We start from the raw sequence: 16,987 nt of genomic DNA, 5'->3' as shown, positions 1-16,987 counted from the left end.
TAAAGAGACCAAATAGGAGACTACATTTTTTACTGTCAATATGTTTAACTTCGCATACTGTAGTTGTATAAAACATGCATTTTCTGGGATATTTAATTATGAACACATCATGAATGAGCCACATAAATTATATTTTTTGTACAACTCCAAGTTAAAAAAAAAAAAAAAGTCAGATTAAGTGCCTCTGAGGCCCTTTCTTCCCAGCTATCAGTTCTCAAAACACATTACTGAAATATTTATCTATGCCTACAGCTATGTGCTAGAGAACCAGATTTAAAATTTTAAAATACATCTACAGTATGTTTTACTTTTCTTAAAGTTTGTGACAGTCCTCGGATATTGTGTTGTGAAATGTAAAAATAGTCACAGGTTCTTTTTTTTTTTTCCCCAGAAATAAAAAACACATCTAGGAGAATATGCATAAACAAGGCAAAATGAAGTTTCATAGCACTTAATGAGGGTTAATATAAGTCAATAACTAATATTGAGGTTTGTAAAAAGGGCTGGATGAGCAGTTACATGTACAAGCAAATGGTCTAGTAATTCCAATGGTATCAGACATTGTTTCTGTAACCAACACTTCTCCACCCTTAAAACCAGTCGATATACATTCAAAATAGGCTGACATTGATATACTTACTAGGTGTAAAAATAGTGCACTATTTTTTCTGCCACAAAGCAAAATTGCATCCTAAGAGCTGGTAAACCTTCTTTTTTCCTTAAATAGAGAGAATGGGCAAAAAACTTGAAAAAAAATTAAATTAAGGCAATTAGACAGGCAAAACAGGACTGCCCATGATGACGTAGCTGAAACTAGTATATACTTCAAACTTATACTAGCTGCTGAACACTGACATGCAGCTTTTGATAGACGTGTATGAATGATATAAACTTCAACATTATGGCTTTATACAAGTGCATAGTTGCAACTGCAATAAGTAACGGTATCTGATTAATAAGCATAAAAAAATAAAGTGGAAAGATTTTTAAAACCCTCTTGCAGTATTACAGTACAATATATATACACAGTATAATGGTCACTTCTTACAGATGCAGTCTATATCACTATGGTGGATCTTCCTCCTGTTCTTCTTGCAGACATGCTGGTGGCATCTTTACGAAAGCTGAAAAGTCAGTTTCTTCCGTTTTAATATTCATTCCTCTCGATCCTTTTATGAAATGTAGTGTATGTGTCTTGCCAAGAAAGCTTTTGTGGAACAGAGTTTAAAAGGTTACCTAACATATCCTTTTACTATTTACCAACCATTCCTTATTTGATCAGTCACTCAGGAGAATACAGGAAAACCCTCAGAGATTAGTAATTTATATTGCAGCAAAAATGTAAACCTCTGATATATATAGCACAATCTCTCAGGAAAATATATATTTTTAATATATTTTGGGATATGTTTCAGTCTTGCTGTAACAGGAAGAAAATTATCACCTTGAACTGTTTCTGCATTCACGGAAAGCAGTTAGCTGAAAAAGAAGCAGGAAGTTTGGTCAGTAAATGCAACGAATGTAGATCTGACAAAAATATACTTCTTCAAAGTCTTCATTTAAGATGGGCTCATCAGCATACTTGGGAGAAATGTCATTCCGCTGGATCAACAGCATCGTTACTTAAGTATAGCACATCCTTACGCATTATGATCCCAAATCAATTAAACCCCCCCTTGTAATATATGAGGGTAAAGTACAATATGCACAATGTAATAGTCACTTCTAAAAGATTAGTAATTTGTAAGCTTTTAATACATAAAGATGCAGTATATTTAATTAACGTAATGCTTATTACTGTAAACACTAAGCCAGTTAAATTCTACAAGAGCTGGTATCTCAGTTAACTGAGTACACAGCTGAGGTACAGCCCTAGTGCTGCTGTCGTTGCCCATTCTTTTATAAGGCTGAGACACACCTTACGTACTATTTAAAAGAATTCTTAGGAATTTATCATTTTGTTTTTTTTCCTGTGTAAACATAACATTGCATCAACATGTAAAATGATTAAACATTGAGAACTATAGAATAGTTATCACTATTTTCAGTACATTCACACTGCATATTTAAGTAAGCCAGGGGACAAATTAGATCAATAAAACGGCCGCATCTTTTCTAAAGCAGTCAAGGAAACCGTATCACAGAAGCTGCAAACCCCATTTGTTTACGTAGTTTTCAAATGCATGGTTAGGTACCCAAAAAGCACAGCACTGCAAAGGAAAGCCAAGTCAAATTCACTTCATAACACAGGTAGAAAAGCAAAATGCAGAACTTCGGTGATTTCATGTCTGCTAGCCATAGACCAGTCAGTTTATGTTAAAAGCTTAAAAATGAAAAGTATTTGTAAATACCAATTCTGTTTCAGCTAAACATCCAACTGCTACAATCTCCCTTTTAGCCTTCAAAAATTATCTGCAGAGGTTAGCAGTATTAGCACTATAGATGAACAACTACTCTGACAACAGGAGATACTTTCTTTTCAGGCAGGCAGACATGAATTTTGAAGAAAGATCTAAAATTAGAAAAATAAAAACACTGACAAAGGCAACAACATCATTTTAATGAAAATGACTCCTCTAAAAATTCATCAACATCATGAACAGAATCTCATTTTTACTGTTTAAAATACTAAAATGAGATCTTGTATATTCTCTGCTTCGAGAAACAAAATCCAACATAGCATGCTGTATTCAAAGGCAAACAAATCCATTCCTCACTGTTTAGATTTACCCCTTATACTTCTTCAGAAATCAAAAACATCGTCATCATCATCATCACCATCAATATCATCAACATCATCAAATGACCAATCCCAGTCCTTAAATGCCAGATCAAGTAATCTGCAATAGGAGGGTTTGATGTTTAATGTGTGTCACGCTTCTATAAAAGACTTCAAAATTCCGTTTGTTATCACTTAACCTTTTTAAATAAAAGTCTGTGTTAAGGTAGGTGGGTTCCTTCCTTTGCCTATCATGAAGATTCAGTTAGTGTTCATATAAGCCAGGAATATTGTATTCATTAGAAATTTATCTCACAAATCATTCAATTCTATAGTACACTTACCATATTGATTTTTCCCCAAAAAATTTCAGCAGAAAAGACCAACATGTACATTTCATAAAACTAGCTACTTTCTGCTTTGCAGCTGTTCTTGTTGTCTGAGGTGCAGTTTTATGCTCTCCTGCTATCCCTTTCCAGACAGTAACACAAGGCTAACAATTTTTCCAATAAAATAAAATAATTTTGATTGCTGAACAGAACATGAAATTAAATAGCATCATCTGAATTTACAAACAAATACAGTAGGATTTTACTATATCCTATACACTATAGGATTACACTATACAGCTATCCTGTAGCTCATTATTTAAAGCTAAGCAATGCCAAAAAAGAGGATATATCAACTTGTTCTCTAGGTGTCGCTGCCTGCGCTCCTTCTATGGTCAATATAGAACAAAGAAAGCAAGAAAGGCAAACCTTGTCAGCACATGAGTCATTTTACCTATTTTAGGCATTTATTTTGGGATAGGATGAATCATTGTCTAGAGGCGTTCATCTCTTTCTGTTGTTATCAAAGATCTTAGACAAATATCTTAAGTACTTACTTCTCAATTGCTACAGCTACAAGAAATGAAACCCAGTCTACTCATCTCTCCAGTGAGCTCAATGGATTTTAAATCAGGATTATATGCCAACCATAGCAGGCAGAGATAGAAACCTTACCCTAACAGAGTGTTCAGTGTGTTTTAATTAAAACGTGCTACAATGTTTAATATAGTTAAACATCCTTTAAACAAACTGGGTTTCAGGCATTTTTGGGGTTTTCGGGTTTTAAAGTTTTTACGCTTTTAATTGTGATATATCTCTGAAAAGGCTCAATATTCATTTATTATAAATGATGGCTATTGTAATTTCTAGAACACTTAAAGAATTTATTAGGGATTAAAATATATGAAAGTTGATTTTTTTCGATTTGGAATTATCCTTTTGGCACAATCTAATTGAATGGATAAGCAGAAATTGTATGGTCTGTATCAAAAACTGGTTTGCCCTTTCTTAAATCATCACGAAGAACAACAGCCATGAAAACCTTGGAGAAACAATTACTGTGTGAAATTCCTAGCAGGGACAGCATTTATAGGACCGTGCAGGTTGGAAGGGACCTTAGGAGGTCTCTAAGCCCAACATCCTGCTCAAAGCAGGGTCAGATACAAGGCCAGCCCAGGCTGCTCAAGGCTTTGTCCTGTCAGGTCTTGAAAGCCTCCAGGGACGGAGCCTGCTCAGCCTCACCAGCCTGCCTCCCTACCCAGCTGTCTGCCTTGGCTTTTTCTTCTATCCAGTTGGAATCTCTCTTGGTTCAACGGAGCCCCTTGTCTCCCGCCATGCAGCACTGAAGAGCCTGGCTCCATCTCCTCGATACTCTCCCCACAGGCAGGGGCAGGCTGCTATGATCCCCCGCTGGAGCTGTCCTTCATCCAGGTTGAACAAGCCCAGCTCCCTCAAGCCTCTGCTCTGACCATCCTGGTGGCCTCCGCTGGACTTTCCCCAGTTTGTCATTGTCTGGCTTGAATTTGAGGGCCCATCTCTTCCCTCAGAGGGGGATAATCTCTTCCCTCAGTCGTCTGGCTGTGCTCCTCTTGATGCAGTCCCAGAGCCTGCCTTGCTGCCAGGGCCCACTGCTGGCTCATCTCCAGCTTGACCCCACCACTCCATCCTGTCCCCAGATTTAACTGGCAACTAGATCCTCATTCTTAATAAAGTTCGTAACAGAAAATTAATTATTCCATACAGTAAGCCCTTGCACAAAAGACTCATAGAGGCACCAGTCAGATATTAATTGGCCACAGCAATTACAGTAATTTATAAGTATGTGGTTTCTAATTAAAAGTGTTTAAATCCATACAAATTTCCACTGGTTTGACAGACCTGCATTAGTAAGGTGACAGGTGAGATGACCTCACAGAACTACACTTTTCCATCTGTTAGGTACATTTGCAAAGCTAACTTGGAAAATTTAATTGCAAGAATAAAATGGTTTACACATAAAAATGTTCATCCTCCTCATTTTTCCACCATTACAAAATATACAGATAGAAAAATAAATCACTAAAGACTGATTCGGACTGGAGGAGGACCACAACTAAAAAGAAGGGTAAGAGTAAATACTGTGTTATGAAAACATTTTGTAAAAAACGTCATGAAGATTGAAAGAAGGGTGTTATAATGAGAAAAATTATTTTATGAGCACCTAAGAACAGCTGTCGAAAAAGAATCAGAATTTATAATATACTCTTTATATGTCAACAATAAGAGACAGAATAAAACCAATGAATTAGATTGTGAACACTACACAGAAGAAAAGCGTTTTACTTGTCCCCCAAGTTGTCATGAATGTTTCCTTGATTCATGCTTCGATCCTGTCATTGATATTTTGGTTAGTTTTGCACAAAGAAACCCTTCAATAATCAGTCCCCAAATAGTAATTAAAAAACTTTTTCCTTCATGGTTATAATCAAAAACCTAATAATTTAAAATGCAAATTATGAGGTCAGACTTTCTTTTTAAGTACGTAAAGTAAATCACAAAAAATCAGACTGTCAGGAAGTTAGGAGGAAAGTGAAATTAAGTTACTTTGAGTTCTTTCATTATGCATTTCCACACATTAAAATACCAGTATTTTTTTAAGATCGAACAATTCGTACTGTAAGGCTGTTTTAGGATAACAGCAGCATCACAGTAAGAGCACGCTTACGCTGCATTCCCCACTGTAACTCTGGCAACTCACCCAACCAGTTTTCAACCAGCCAGCTTAGATGCTGGTGGCAGTGTGGTCACAGAAACAAGGAGAGCAATACTGTCTAGCCACTGCCAAATTATCTCTCTGGGGAAAAATGTTAAGCCGTTGCTGAACTGTCCATTGCTGCTGGAATACTGCAACAAACAAAACAAGTCAGACCAAGCTTTTCACAGGCTGTCAATAACTGGGGACTGATATAACTAAGTATTAGCTAGTACTCTACGTGGTGAAAAAAGCAAACTGAAAAAACCCAGAAATTCTGTACTGTGCAATCACATACGCACTACCTGCAGAATGTTATCACTTCCAGAATACAGTATAGGATTTTGCTCCTTAAAGCTGATCCAGTAATAGATTACTGGGTTTTGTATGGACATTTTCTTCCCAAATCAGAGGAACTTGGTAAGACTGTTCTTTTAGGAACCATGAGACATGAGCATGAGACCTTCTAAGCTGAATGAGGAATTGAAAACAGTTCTCCCACCCTTTGGTAGGTGCTCCAGCTACTTAACCAAATGGTGATCCTCCCATCTTCCTGCTCTCTTGCAAAAAGCACAAGTGATGCTCAGACAGGTGCCTACCACTGCAGTAACAGGCTCCACACTGTGGAACCTGCATGGGCAGAGACGCAAAAGTGAGATTCATCTGAACTAGATTTTCACTAGATGTCCAAAAGCATGCTGTATGCTCCTTTTCTACACTAGGAGGACATGAATCCTGAAAACTACTCTTCCTAAATATCAACTGTAAATGGAGTCAGAATAGATACATACATTTGGTCAGATGAAACACACTCTAACATACAAATCTGCAATCAGGTGTCTAACCTTAGAGCAGGTCAGGAATTCAAACACATACCTGAAAACCAAGCAATAAGAAACAAAAGACATGTAGTCTTTTGCTATGTGTAAGGCCTTCAGGCTGCTTTTCGAAGGCACCTAATTCTCTCCAAGGTTCATTAGAACCACAACCACGTAACTTCATTGCTCAACTTCAAATCAGGTACATTAGTGGTCATCTTGAAAATTGTTAAACCTTTTTTTCTTTTTTCTTTTCTTTTTTTAAATCTTCACACCCCTCTCACTGACCCTTTGCCTAGTTAAACCCCATTTTCCCTACCAGCTGTCAGTTCACAGGAACTATTAGGCTACAGACGATGTTACAAGTTCTGCCTATTACACGTAAGAGCAATAGGATACGTTATCAGTACGGTAGGCTTAACTAACAGGTTATGCAAGGTCCTTTAAACAAGGGAACAAACATAATGGCTCTTCTTATAACTTAACTGAGGTTTATAGAAGGTGACATGCCAGATTGTATGTCAGTAGTCAACAACACTTGTGGTCAACTGTCCTTGTCAACATATACGACATTAATCGTAGTAAAATGTTTAAAACAATAAACTAAATAGCAGCTCTTGTATCACCTTGGTTTGTTTGGAGGAAGCTGTCGACTTGGTCGTCTGATGGACTGGTTTGGCTGTACCTTCATGGAAGTTCTGGGAGAAGACCGAGCAAAGGGGTCTGGTGCTGGAGGCTTCTTGGGTATTTTTTTCACCAGTCGGCTCACCCATTTTTGCTGTTCTTCCGTAGAGTTAGCTAACAGTAGTAGATTCTTTGCCGTTGAAATATCATAGTACACTGTAATAAGAATTTTTAAAATAAAAATGAATATTGTTATTACTCTAAACATGTCCCCACATCAAAAATTAGTTGTCAGATTACCATACTCTCACAATCAACACAAAGAGAAATCAGCAGAGAAATCAAAAGCAAAGTGAACCAGATTTTGCCAAACTTTATGTTTCCTGGTTGCTGACAGTGCCTCCTCCTTCCATTTAGAATGTAACAACTTAGTACTATGGAAGATACACGCTCACATGGAAAAAACCAAGGAAGGGGTGCCTGAGCCCAGGAAATTATGTAACCTGAATCACAAGGAGTAAACTTCACTGAATATAATCTATTTCGTAACACACACTAACACTATTGTTTCATATAGCAATCCAGCACAACGCACAGTGTGAGCAGTCTTACAACTACCATGCTTTACTGCATGATGCTGACAATACAGCAGGTATGTATGTATATTGGCCACATGCCATTAATTCAACAGCAGTGAGCTGATGCTCATGTAGACACCCTTAGAAAGGTTCTGACGGCTAAGTACTAATAAAAGAAAAACCTACCTGTTTATGTTTAGTTGGTGTCAGACCACTACTAGAATCCTCTGATCTATTAGAATGCCCTGTGACTCCAGCGACTACATGCATATTCAAATACCTCCTATTTACCTTTGCAAGGTGCTATAATCTCTTCTTTTTTATCCATGTGATCTTTGTGACATTTGATATGGCAACGGCGACATTCTAGAGCAGGAGGAGGTTTAAACATATGCCACAGTGGCTTCATACAAGCTTCACAATTGGTTGGAAAGTGATAAAGAGTAGGTATAAACTCATGTCCTTTGTGACAAATGTAATTTGACTTCTCTCCCATGGGCTCCACGGGAAATTCCTGTTCCTTTTTGCTCTCTCCTTCATTAGCATATAGAATCTAAAATCAAAGCAAAATAATCTCAGTACTCCTATATGACAAAGAGAAATTCAGAGTAATTAAGTAGAAAGATTGAGGAAATACAATGGAGTGGATTTTTTTCAAGTTCTTTTTTTAGTGAATATTCCATCAGCCAAAATTATGAAAATATCTTTGACAATGTGTGAAATACCACCTTTGTTACACTAGAAACATTAATTTATTACTGAATACCTGGAATATCCTAGGAATTTCCTTGGAGTCTGCTCTGTACACATCAGTCTGAGTGACTGGTCGCACATGGAAGAGTTTGCTATAGGAAATTATTTCAATAAGGACAAAAATTAATGTTACCAAAATGATACATTTAAATTGACAGATTAAGTTAGGATACAATATACCACATTAAGACTTAGAGCCATTAAAGATTTGTCAGTACAAATTACTAATCACTTGATTGAAGTCCTATCTTTCAACCCTGCACATGAACTTCCAAAAACCCTAAATAAAAAGAAGTCACAAGTATCCAGCTATATTTGCAAAAAAAAATGACAGCACTGAAAAACCAACATCACGTGACTTTAACGATTGCTGGTAGCTTTCTAACACAATCCTCTCCCCACGCTCCAACCTCCGAATATCCACATTTTGTATTTATTAAGAAAACAAATTAATTAACTATACAACCCACCCGTAAGGACATGTTGTAAGTGAAAATGTACAAACACTGAAAATTATACCCTCTCCGCTACAGTTTTCTTAATGTTTTTGCTACAACGTGTATGTGAGGTAGGTCTAGCTGACCTAGTGGAAGCAGTTAAGTTACATCAGAGCTCAACAGAGCTACCTGTATCAGACTGAGCATCACACTACTGCGACACCACTGCCTACAACAGATACTCAAGCTCCCAGCTCTGTAGTTCAAATTGCAAAAGTATGCCCCATTTGACATTGAGCTCCCAGACTGGACTTCAAAAGCCCTTTTGTCAAAGTCTTTCCAACAAAGTTCACCTACAAATCAGAAGAAGGAATCTCACGTGACAATACTTACTCTATATCTAATACCATATAGGGATTAGATTGTTCTTTATCTTGTTCGCTGTCATAGAACAGGATCTTCTTACTGCTTACAATTACATACTGTTAAGAGACAGAAAAGGATGAAATATACATTTTAAACAAGTTCTTCACAGATGTCAAAGATGTCACAGCAATTACCACAGATGTCACAGCAATATTTTTCTACAATTTTATTAAATGGTAGCTAAATGGACAATAGTAATACTGTATTCTAAGCCCATGATTTGCCAATAAATTCATTGCACAACAATCAAAATTCAGATTACCTGATAAATCAATTTATGTTATCAGTTTAATTGATATTTAAACAGATTTAAGTACCTATGAAGAGATAAAAATGGAAGGCTGGAAAAAAGTAAGATAAAAGCTTTTCATTTCTATTTTATTTGGATTGGTAGTGAGAGTAACTGTCATCTTATGATGCCTATTTTACATGTGCAGTTCACAACTAACAGGGATTATATTCACAAAGATCATTGTTACACTTACTAGCATTGCTAGCAATTTTCATAAAAAAGCTAGAAGACCACCTATTTCCAGAATTTTGTCCAGAATGAACAGTTTCACTGATCAGTAAGTGAACTGGTATGAAACAGTATAGTTACTCTCTGGGCTACTGAAAAGCAGTAAACTAGTGAAGGCTGCCTTGAGTAACTGTTAATTTTATCTCCTAAATATTTTGTTAAGGGCATCTGCTTCCAGACTCTGCTGAATTCCAGCTACGTAATACTGCTGGGAATGCTTATGGCTGAACGTAGAAGATTTGAAGATCATGAATGGCCGTTCTCACCTCTGGCTGGACAAAGAAGTATCTTAACCTATTACAATTGTCTTAATCTGCTCCTCTCAGACATAACTATACCAGCTAACATATTCTACACATTTAAATAATGACAGAACATATATCAAAGAAAAACTGAAGTGTTGAAAACCTGCAGTAAGTTTAAAATCCAGACTACACATGAAACAAGATCATAAATCTGGTTTTCTTACCTTTTTAACCCATCCAAATTTTTTAGTGTTGTTTCTAACAGGCAGTGATAGCCACCCTTCCAATCTTGATTCTGAAAAAAAGATATATGTTAAAGAACATAAATATTCACAAAACATTATTTTTGAGACTACTGTGCATTTTAAAATCGTTATTGAAGATCAATAATAAAGCAACAGAACAAACATGAGAACAGGAACTATTTAAAACGACAAGCAAAGTTTATCACAGTAAGTGTTCAGGAATAAATTAAATCACGTATTCCTGAATAGAGCCAATAACCAACAGTGCAATCACAAAAAAGTAGTAGGCACGAGGAAGAAGGGGAAGAGCAAACTTGCAATTATAGCACACACATTCCCTTTAGTAATTTTTTCAAGACTTAAAATCCTTATGTCTATCAACCTTTACTTTTTAAACAGCATCTGAAGATATTAGTGCAGACCATACAACATCCGGTTCAAGACAAAAAAAGGCAAAGTACCACCACCAATAACCTATATCCTCTATACACCGGGTAAAATTTCAGAAGTTTAGTATTCTAATTCATATTTTTTGCTGTGTCAATTTTTCTTTTTTCTAATTCTGCCTAATCTCCTAAACTTTCTAATCCAAAATAAGTCATTTTTGGCTAATCCTTAGGCCTTGCCTAAATTCAACTGCCCTTTCACTCACTTGCAATATTTCATATTACACAGGCACGTTAGTCAGATTGGATTTATCAACAGTATTAACAGCTCAGCTGTTGTCTGATACACACATTTCAGTAGTAACCAAAAGCTCACCAGGATCACATTTTCCTAGTGCTTGGTAGAATCATAATATCGCATAACTTTTGACCCTATTTTTATAGCCGCACTTAATACAAGCATTTCTTTCCCCTATGTTTTATTAGGAGGAACTACTCAATTGCAATAGTATTTTCCTGATGAGTTTTCCACCCTAGCAGATAACCTCAACTGCTGCTGAGGAACCTCCAAGTCAAAAATACTGAAGCCTTAAGTATTAACAAACACAAAACCACGAAAGGAGCATAAACATGCTCCAAAATTGCAAAAGCTGTTTTCTTTCTCATCAGAGGGCATTTGCAGGCTCCTGCCCATGTTTAACATAGCGTAACAAATAGTTATTAGATATTCATAGAATTCTCATTTGTCTAGAGAGACTTGAAGCAAGATTATTCAGGTATGTGCTGCCTTCCAAGTTTATTGCTCTATAAGCATTGCTATGGGTGACATGTTTTAATGTACATACCAAGTATACGAAGTAGTTCTATAATGTATATTTTGCCTCATACCTGGCACTTTAAATTATTCCTTTCAACTACACCTGATACAAAGGGTAGCAAGCGTAATGCTGATGCAAAAAAATCCTTCCCCACATCCAGGAAGCATGTGTAGTTTGTTAATGGCGTGAAAAAAAAATGCATTAATATTTCTCCTATTTTTTTCTGTAATCTCTAATATTATCACATGAAATTGGACAAAATGAGAGTTTCTGGTTACACTTCTTCATTTCTGGTGTCCATTCTATACTAAGAGATCAGAGAAAGGCCAGAATATTTCACAATTTTCACAACAGATGCTTATAAGCACTAGGAGGGCAAAAACCCAACAAAACACAACCATCATACCTCAAATCTGTTGTAATTATGTCAGAAAAAAGTCCTAGTTTAGATATGATTTTTACTTCAGAACAAAACAAAACCATGCAGATATGCCAACAACAGCTAACAAGGAAAAAATTATGTATGTACTTAACAATTCTTTTATTAGAAGCCTCATAGCAAAACCCAGAGAATGAGGAAAATAGAAGAAATGCATTATTCTTTACTCTAGTTTGAAGAAGTAATGTCAATATTCAAAAAAAAGTTTTGCCTTCAGTGGAAAGGTATTCACACTTTAAAGGAACCTCAAATGAAATACAGAAATTTGAATGTAATTAAAAAACCCACCTCCGACATTAACACTAAACAGAAGTTTTGTTCAACACAGTGTATGTGTAGTCATATAAAATGAATATAGAATTAGTAAAACAAAGCTCTGTTTTACCAGAGCCATATCATTTCATTATACGCTTTATGTATCTGGAAAAAGGAATAAATTTTGCTTGCCTTACGGTATGAGAATCAAATGTAAGATTCAAAATAAGGCAAAACAATGTAATACTCGGAAGACTGAATTTCTATGAGCAAGTAATGTACATTTAGATGGTGAGGAGTTAGATGTCTCCACACTTCACTTAAACACAAAGATTTGACTTTTTGGTATCCAGTATCTTAGGATCATACAGACAGCTGCCGATACTGGATAGGGGCTACCTTGAAAACAAGGCGATAAGACTCATTTATTCAATACTTTAATAAAAATGGTGATTTTATAAATGGCAGCAAGCATCTGTAAACATTTAGACAAAACAGGCCAGTTATTTGTTCATGCAAACTTTTTCAAGTCTTTGATGGCAATGATTACTGCCACTGCAGTATGTTTACTGCCAGATTTGGTTTTTGGGGTTTTTTTTAATAATTTATTAATAGTGTTAGTTTTGAAACAGAGAAAAGGACACAGTAAGAACAAAACCAAACAGCTCTCAGGGATGTCACCTGTGCTATCAACTTCTGTAGGGCTGTGGGAACAAGATAAAGGTTCTTCCTCTGAGTCAGAATCAGAATCGAGAAGCATGCGAGAACTGGAAGGCTTAGTGGCAATACTGACAGAGGTAGAAGAGTGCTGGTAGGTAAAAGACATGGACTCCATAGTGTGGGATTGAGTGATATGGACTAAACATAAAGCATAAAGGAGGAAAAAGGTAGAAAAGAAGTCAAAATAGAATCTCTAAGAGTATTAGTTTTACATTTCATCACATAACACAGTAATTGCAAAGTAACCACCACAATAAAGTGGAAAAAAAGTATTTAGTTTTAATGGGGTACAATAGAATTTTTTAAAGAAATTTCTTTAAATAAATGTAAGATGAAGTATGATTACAGACAGATTTATATAGTAGTGGATAGTGATCATTATCAAAGCATTAGTAAGATGGTAGAAACACCTGAAGATGAAAAGCCACAGAATCATCAGAGCGTTAATTTAATACTTCAGCTTCTACGGTAAAACACTGATATAAAACCAATTAATGCAGAAATACTAATAAAATTAACATACCAGGGAATCCATCATCTGCCTCAGCATCTCCAGGTCCACTGCCTATGCTACTGTTGTCTAGACCAATGTGTAATGACTGTAGCTGTGAACGAAGCTGTTCAATGTCACTGTCTTTGCTGTCCAGAGTCATCTGGAGTTCAATCCGTATCTGACTCTCTTCTGCTATTTGCTGCAAGGATAAATTACAAAATTTCCTATTATCACAATACTCAGTTACTCAGAGAAAACGTAAGCAGAAAACTACACAGACTTTGCAGCCAATCTCAATATATATACTGCATATTCCTTTTGGTCATGGGAAATTCAGGAATAAAGACTGTACACGCTACCTTAAAGCCTGTATCAATTCAAATAAGAATTACAGAAAATGCTATCAATGCTTGTATTTGCAAAAGGATCTTACCGCCTGCATTTCATTGATTTCCTTCTGATATTTGATCATCATTTGGGTTAACTTTTCTCGTTCAGACTTCAGTTCCATATGCAGTTTCCTATTTTCCTTTTCCTTCCGCCGTACATCAGTGTCAGCTCCACGTTTGACTGGACCCTTCCGATTCATGATCTCAGCCAATTTATTCACAGCCTTCCCATGGGGAAGAAAAAAATTGACAAAAAACACACCAAATACATAGAGTTATATCATGAAGAAATAAAGTCTTCTCTCCTATCCACGACCAGACACTTTTAATCTAACTGTGAACTAAGACCGCTGCATATCCGGTACTATAAAGTTGCTTTAATTCAATGTACTATTGAAAATCGAAAAGAAGGTAATGATGCCATTTTCACTTTAAGCAAGCATTTGCTTTGAAGACTTCTACTCATTTAAATATTCTCTTCCATTTCCATTAGCTAGCCCCAAAATGTATCTTTGGATTAAAATGCCACTTGTTCTAAAAAACAATCCAGATTAAAATCAGAAGTATACTCTTTTATGGAACTTATAGAGGAATATAAATCAAGATGGAAACCAGTAAAATATGAATTCATTTGACTGAAATGAAGATTTTTGCTGGTGGACTGCATCTGGATTAGGAGTTCCTGCATCATGAGGATGCAGTTTCACTACACTGAAAGTGTACTTACTAGAAGCAAAAAAAAAGATCAATGTATTTTGTTTCAGGGGCAAAAAAGAATAAAGTATTAATGGCATATATAGATAGTTTACCATGGAAAGTTTTCTATTAAAAATTATTTGATTCACGAACACTATCTCTTCATTCATTTAGATACATTTGCTTACCTGGGTTTTCAATGTTCTTTCATTCAACAACTGTTTCTCAAATTGTGCTTTAATATTTCCTACATTTGCTTCTTCTTCTTTTAGCTTTGTAATTTCTGTAGCAAGGTAATTAAAAAAAAAAAATTCCATGAAAGCTCATTACAAAAGAAAATAGTACTATTAAAGAACAAAACTGGTATCAAATTAAATTACATTTGATTCAGAGAATACATACGTTCTTGTACTTCCTTCAGTTTATTGTTTAGTTCTTCTTTCTCATTAGCAAGATTAGCCACATCACTTGTTAGTGTCCTATTTGCTTCCTCCAACTGCAAAATAAAAAATACATGTGACTATGTAACAAAACACATTTGGCATATGAAAGCATTACAAGACAGAAGGAAATGCTTCAGACTGAAACCCGGATAAGGATAAGAGGACTAGCTGTAAGAGAGGCAGCGGCACAGAAGAAAGAATGATCAGAGATATGCATGGAAGAAACATGGTAAGAGATTTATTTCATTCACAGAAAATAAATATTTTTAAAATGTCAGATATGCTTGTGTATCACTTACCTCTAAGTGTGCTAAATAAAATGGGTAACTCAAACTGCAAATAAAACTCGATCCCATGTAAACCTCTACCAAAATCATGATCCATATTACTCACAGAGGCTATGGTGGCATCTTTCTCAGTAAGTTCCTGTTTATGCCTAGCCATCATCTCTTTAATCTCCAGCTCTTTCATAATCTTCTCTTTTTCCAAATCAGAGTACTGTTCTTCAGCAATGGAACGTGCAAGTTGTTCCGAATCTGCTTTTGTCAAAGTAATCTCTAGTTGAGCAGCCAAGGAATCTCTGCAAATTATTGATACATACTATTAACTCTATTAACTTAAAAAATGGGAGGTTATGGCTGGGGTGGGGGAGGTGAAAAAAAAAAGAATAAAACAACAAAATGCCTTCCTAATCTTTTATATATTAGTAGTACAACTAGTAAAATCTACCTCTCATCCTGTAACTCTTGTATCTTTTGCTGCATTTCTTTACAAAGTTTGGTCTTTTCCTCACATTCTTCTTTAAGTTCTCGAACTTGCGTCTTGTACAGAGTCTAGAATTTAAAGTTGGATAGAAAAGGATGTGACTTGCACATTCTAGCTTGAAGGTACACAAAAAATGATGCAATATGACACTGAATGCAATTGTTTAATCACACATTCAATTAGAGTACAATTGCACAATGCCTTCCCTAAATTTAACTAAACGTCATCATCATTCCCAAGTGTGTTTTGGTTATTTTACTTATTTGTTGTTTGGGTGGGGTTTTTTTAACTTGTGTATTTGTGAATGGATAGATGTATGATATACATTTTATATGTTTGTAAACATACTGTTAAAGAGACTCTCAATGTGAATACCACTATTTGATAGAAAATCAGAAGTTATCAGAAACAAGGAAAATCAGTAATTTATTTTTTTCTACTATTTTGGACTTTTGTCAGAGGGAGGTAGGTAGATAGAATTTAGATTTTAACCATACAAATTCATTAAAACAACATGACAGTTAAAGAGCAAAAGGAAGTACAGGAGGAAGGGAAAAAACAGATTAGAAAAGCATTTGAAATTCAAATTTTTGTGAAATCGTTACAAATCTAGAGCTCTAGAGGAAATGAAAGAGAAATTATATTGCTCTGTACACTCAAATGACTGTATACAGGTAAAGTGACAGACAACTGCAAGCGCATTTAGTGCAGGGATTTCAACACAGACTGTCTCTGGCCTATCCACAGCAGGCAACTGACCTCAACTCTCCCTTTCTCTCCTTTAATGTGTGCAAATTTTTGATCTACTAAAACTTCCGACAGTCCTTCTCCTCACTGACCTAAAAACCACAGTAAAATCTTGTAAGTTGCCTTTAATTCTGAAACCTGCAGTACGACCGGCTGTGCACTGTTAATATAAATTAACCTCTATATGCTAGTGATGATTTTTAAGTACAGTAACTATTTATGCTGTTGTACCTTATCACAATAAAGCAAAAACTCCCAACAGATCTTGTATTGGGTTTGCGTGGCAAGGTTTTGGTAGCAGGGGGGCTACAGGGGAGGCTTCTGTGAGAAGATGCCCTGTGTCCGACAGAGCCAATACCAGCCGGCTCCAAGACGGACCCGCCGCTGGCCAAGGCCGAGCCCCTCAGCGAT

General features: G+C 36.0%; 1 protein-coding gene across 1 annotated transcript in view; it reads right to left on the bottom strand.

The window, feature by feature from the left end:
* Window positions 1–868: 868 nt before the first annotated feature.
* ROCK2 (Rho-associated, coiled-coil containing protein kinase 2) overlaps window positions 869–16,987 on the bottom strand; it is a 29,089-nt gene continuing 12,970 nt past the window's right edge. Inside the window, exons 16-27 of the mRNA XM_009588168.1 lie at window positions 15,794–15,897; window positions 15,458–15,644; window positions 15,024–15,117; window positions 14,810–14,904; window positions 13,970–14,149; window positions 13,567–13,735; window positions 10,405–10,475; window positions 9,383–9,471; window positions 8,566–8,644; window positions 8,091–8,352; window positions 7,224–7,437; window positions 869–1,479 (exon numbers count right to left, since the gene is read on the bottom strand). Of these exons, the coding sequence (XP_009586463.1) occupies window positions 1,476–1,479; window positions 7,224–7,437; window positions 8,091–8,352; window positions 8,566–8,644; window positions 9,383–9,471; window positions 10,405–10,475; window positions 13,567–13,735; window positions 13,970–14,149; window positions 14,810–14,904; window positions 15,024–15,117; window positions 15,458–15,644; window positions 15,794–15,897 (1,548 nt within the window). The 3' untranslated portion in view covers window positions 869–1,475. The remainder of the gene's footprint in view (window positions 1,480–7,223; window positions 7,438–8,090; window positions 8,353–8,565; window positions 8,645–9,382; window positions 9,472–10,404; window positions 10,476–13,566; window positions 13,736–13,969; window positions 14,150–14,809; window positions 14,905–15,023; window positions 15,118–15,457; window positions 15,645–15,793; window positions 15,898–16,987) is intronic.

The sequence above is a fragment of the Fulmarus glacialis genome, unplaced genomic scaffold, assembly GCF_000690835.1.
Source record: "Fulmarus glacialis isolate BGI_N327 unplaced genomic scaffold, ASM69083v1 scaffold2162, whole genome shotgun sequence".
NCBI lineage: Eukaryota > Metazoa > Chordata > Aves > Procellariiformes > Procellariidae > Fulmarus > Fulmarus glacialis.
The sequence above is the reverse complement of the archived record's forward strand: the minus strand, read 5'-3'. Positions and strand labels throughout refer to the sequence as shown.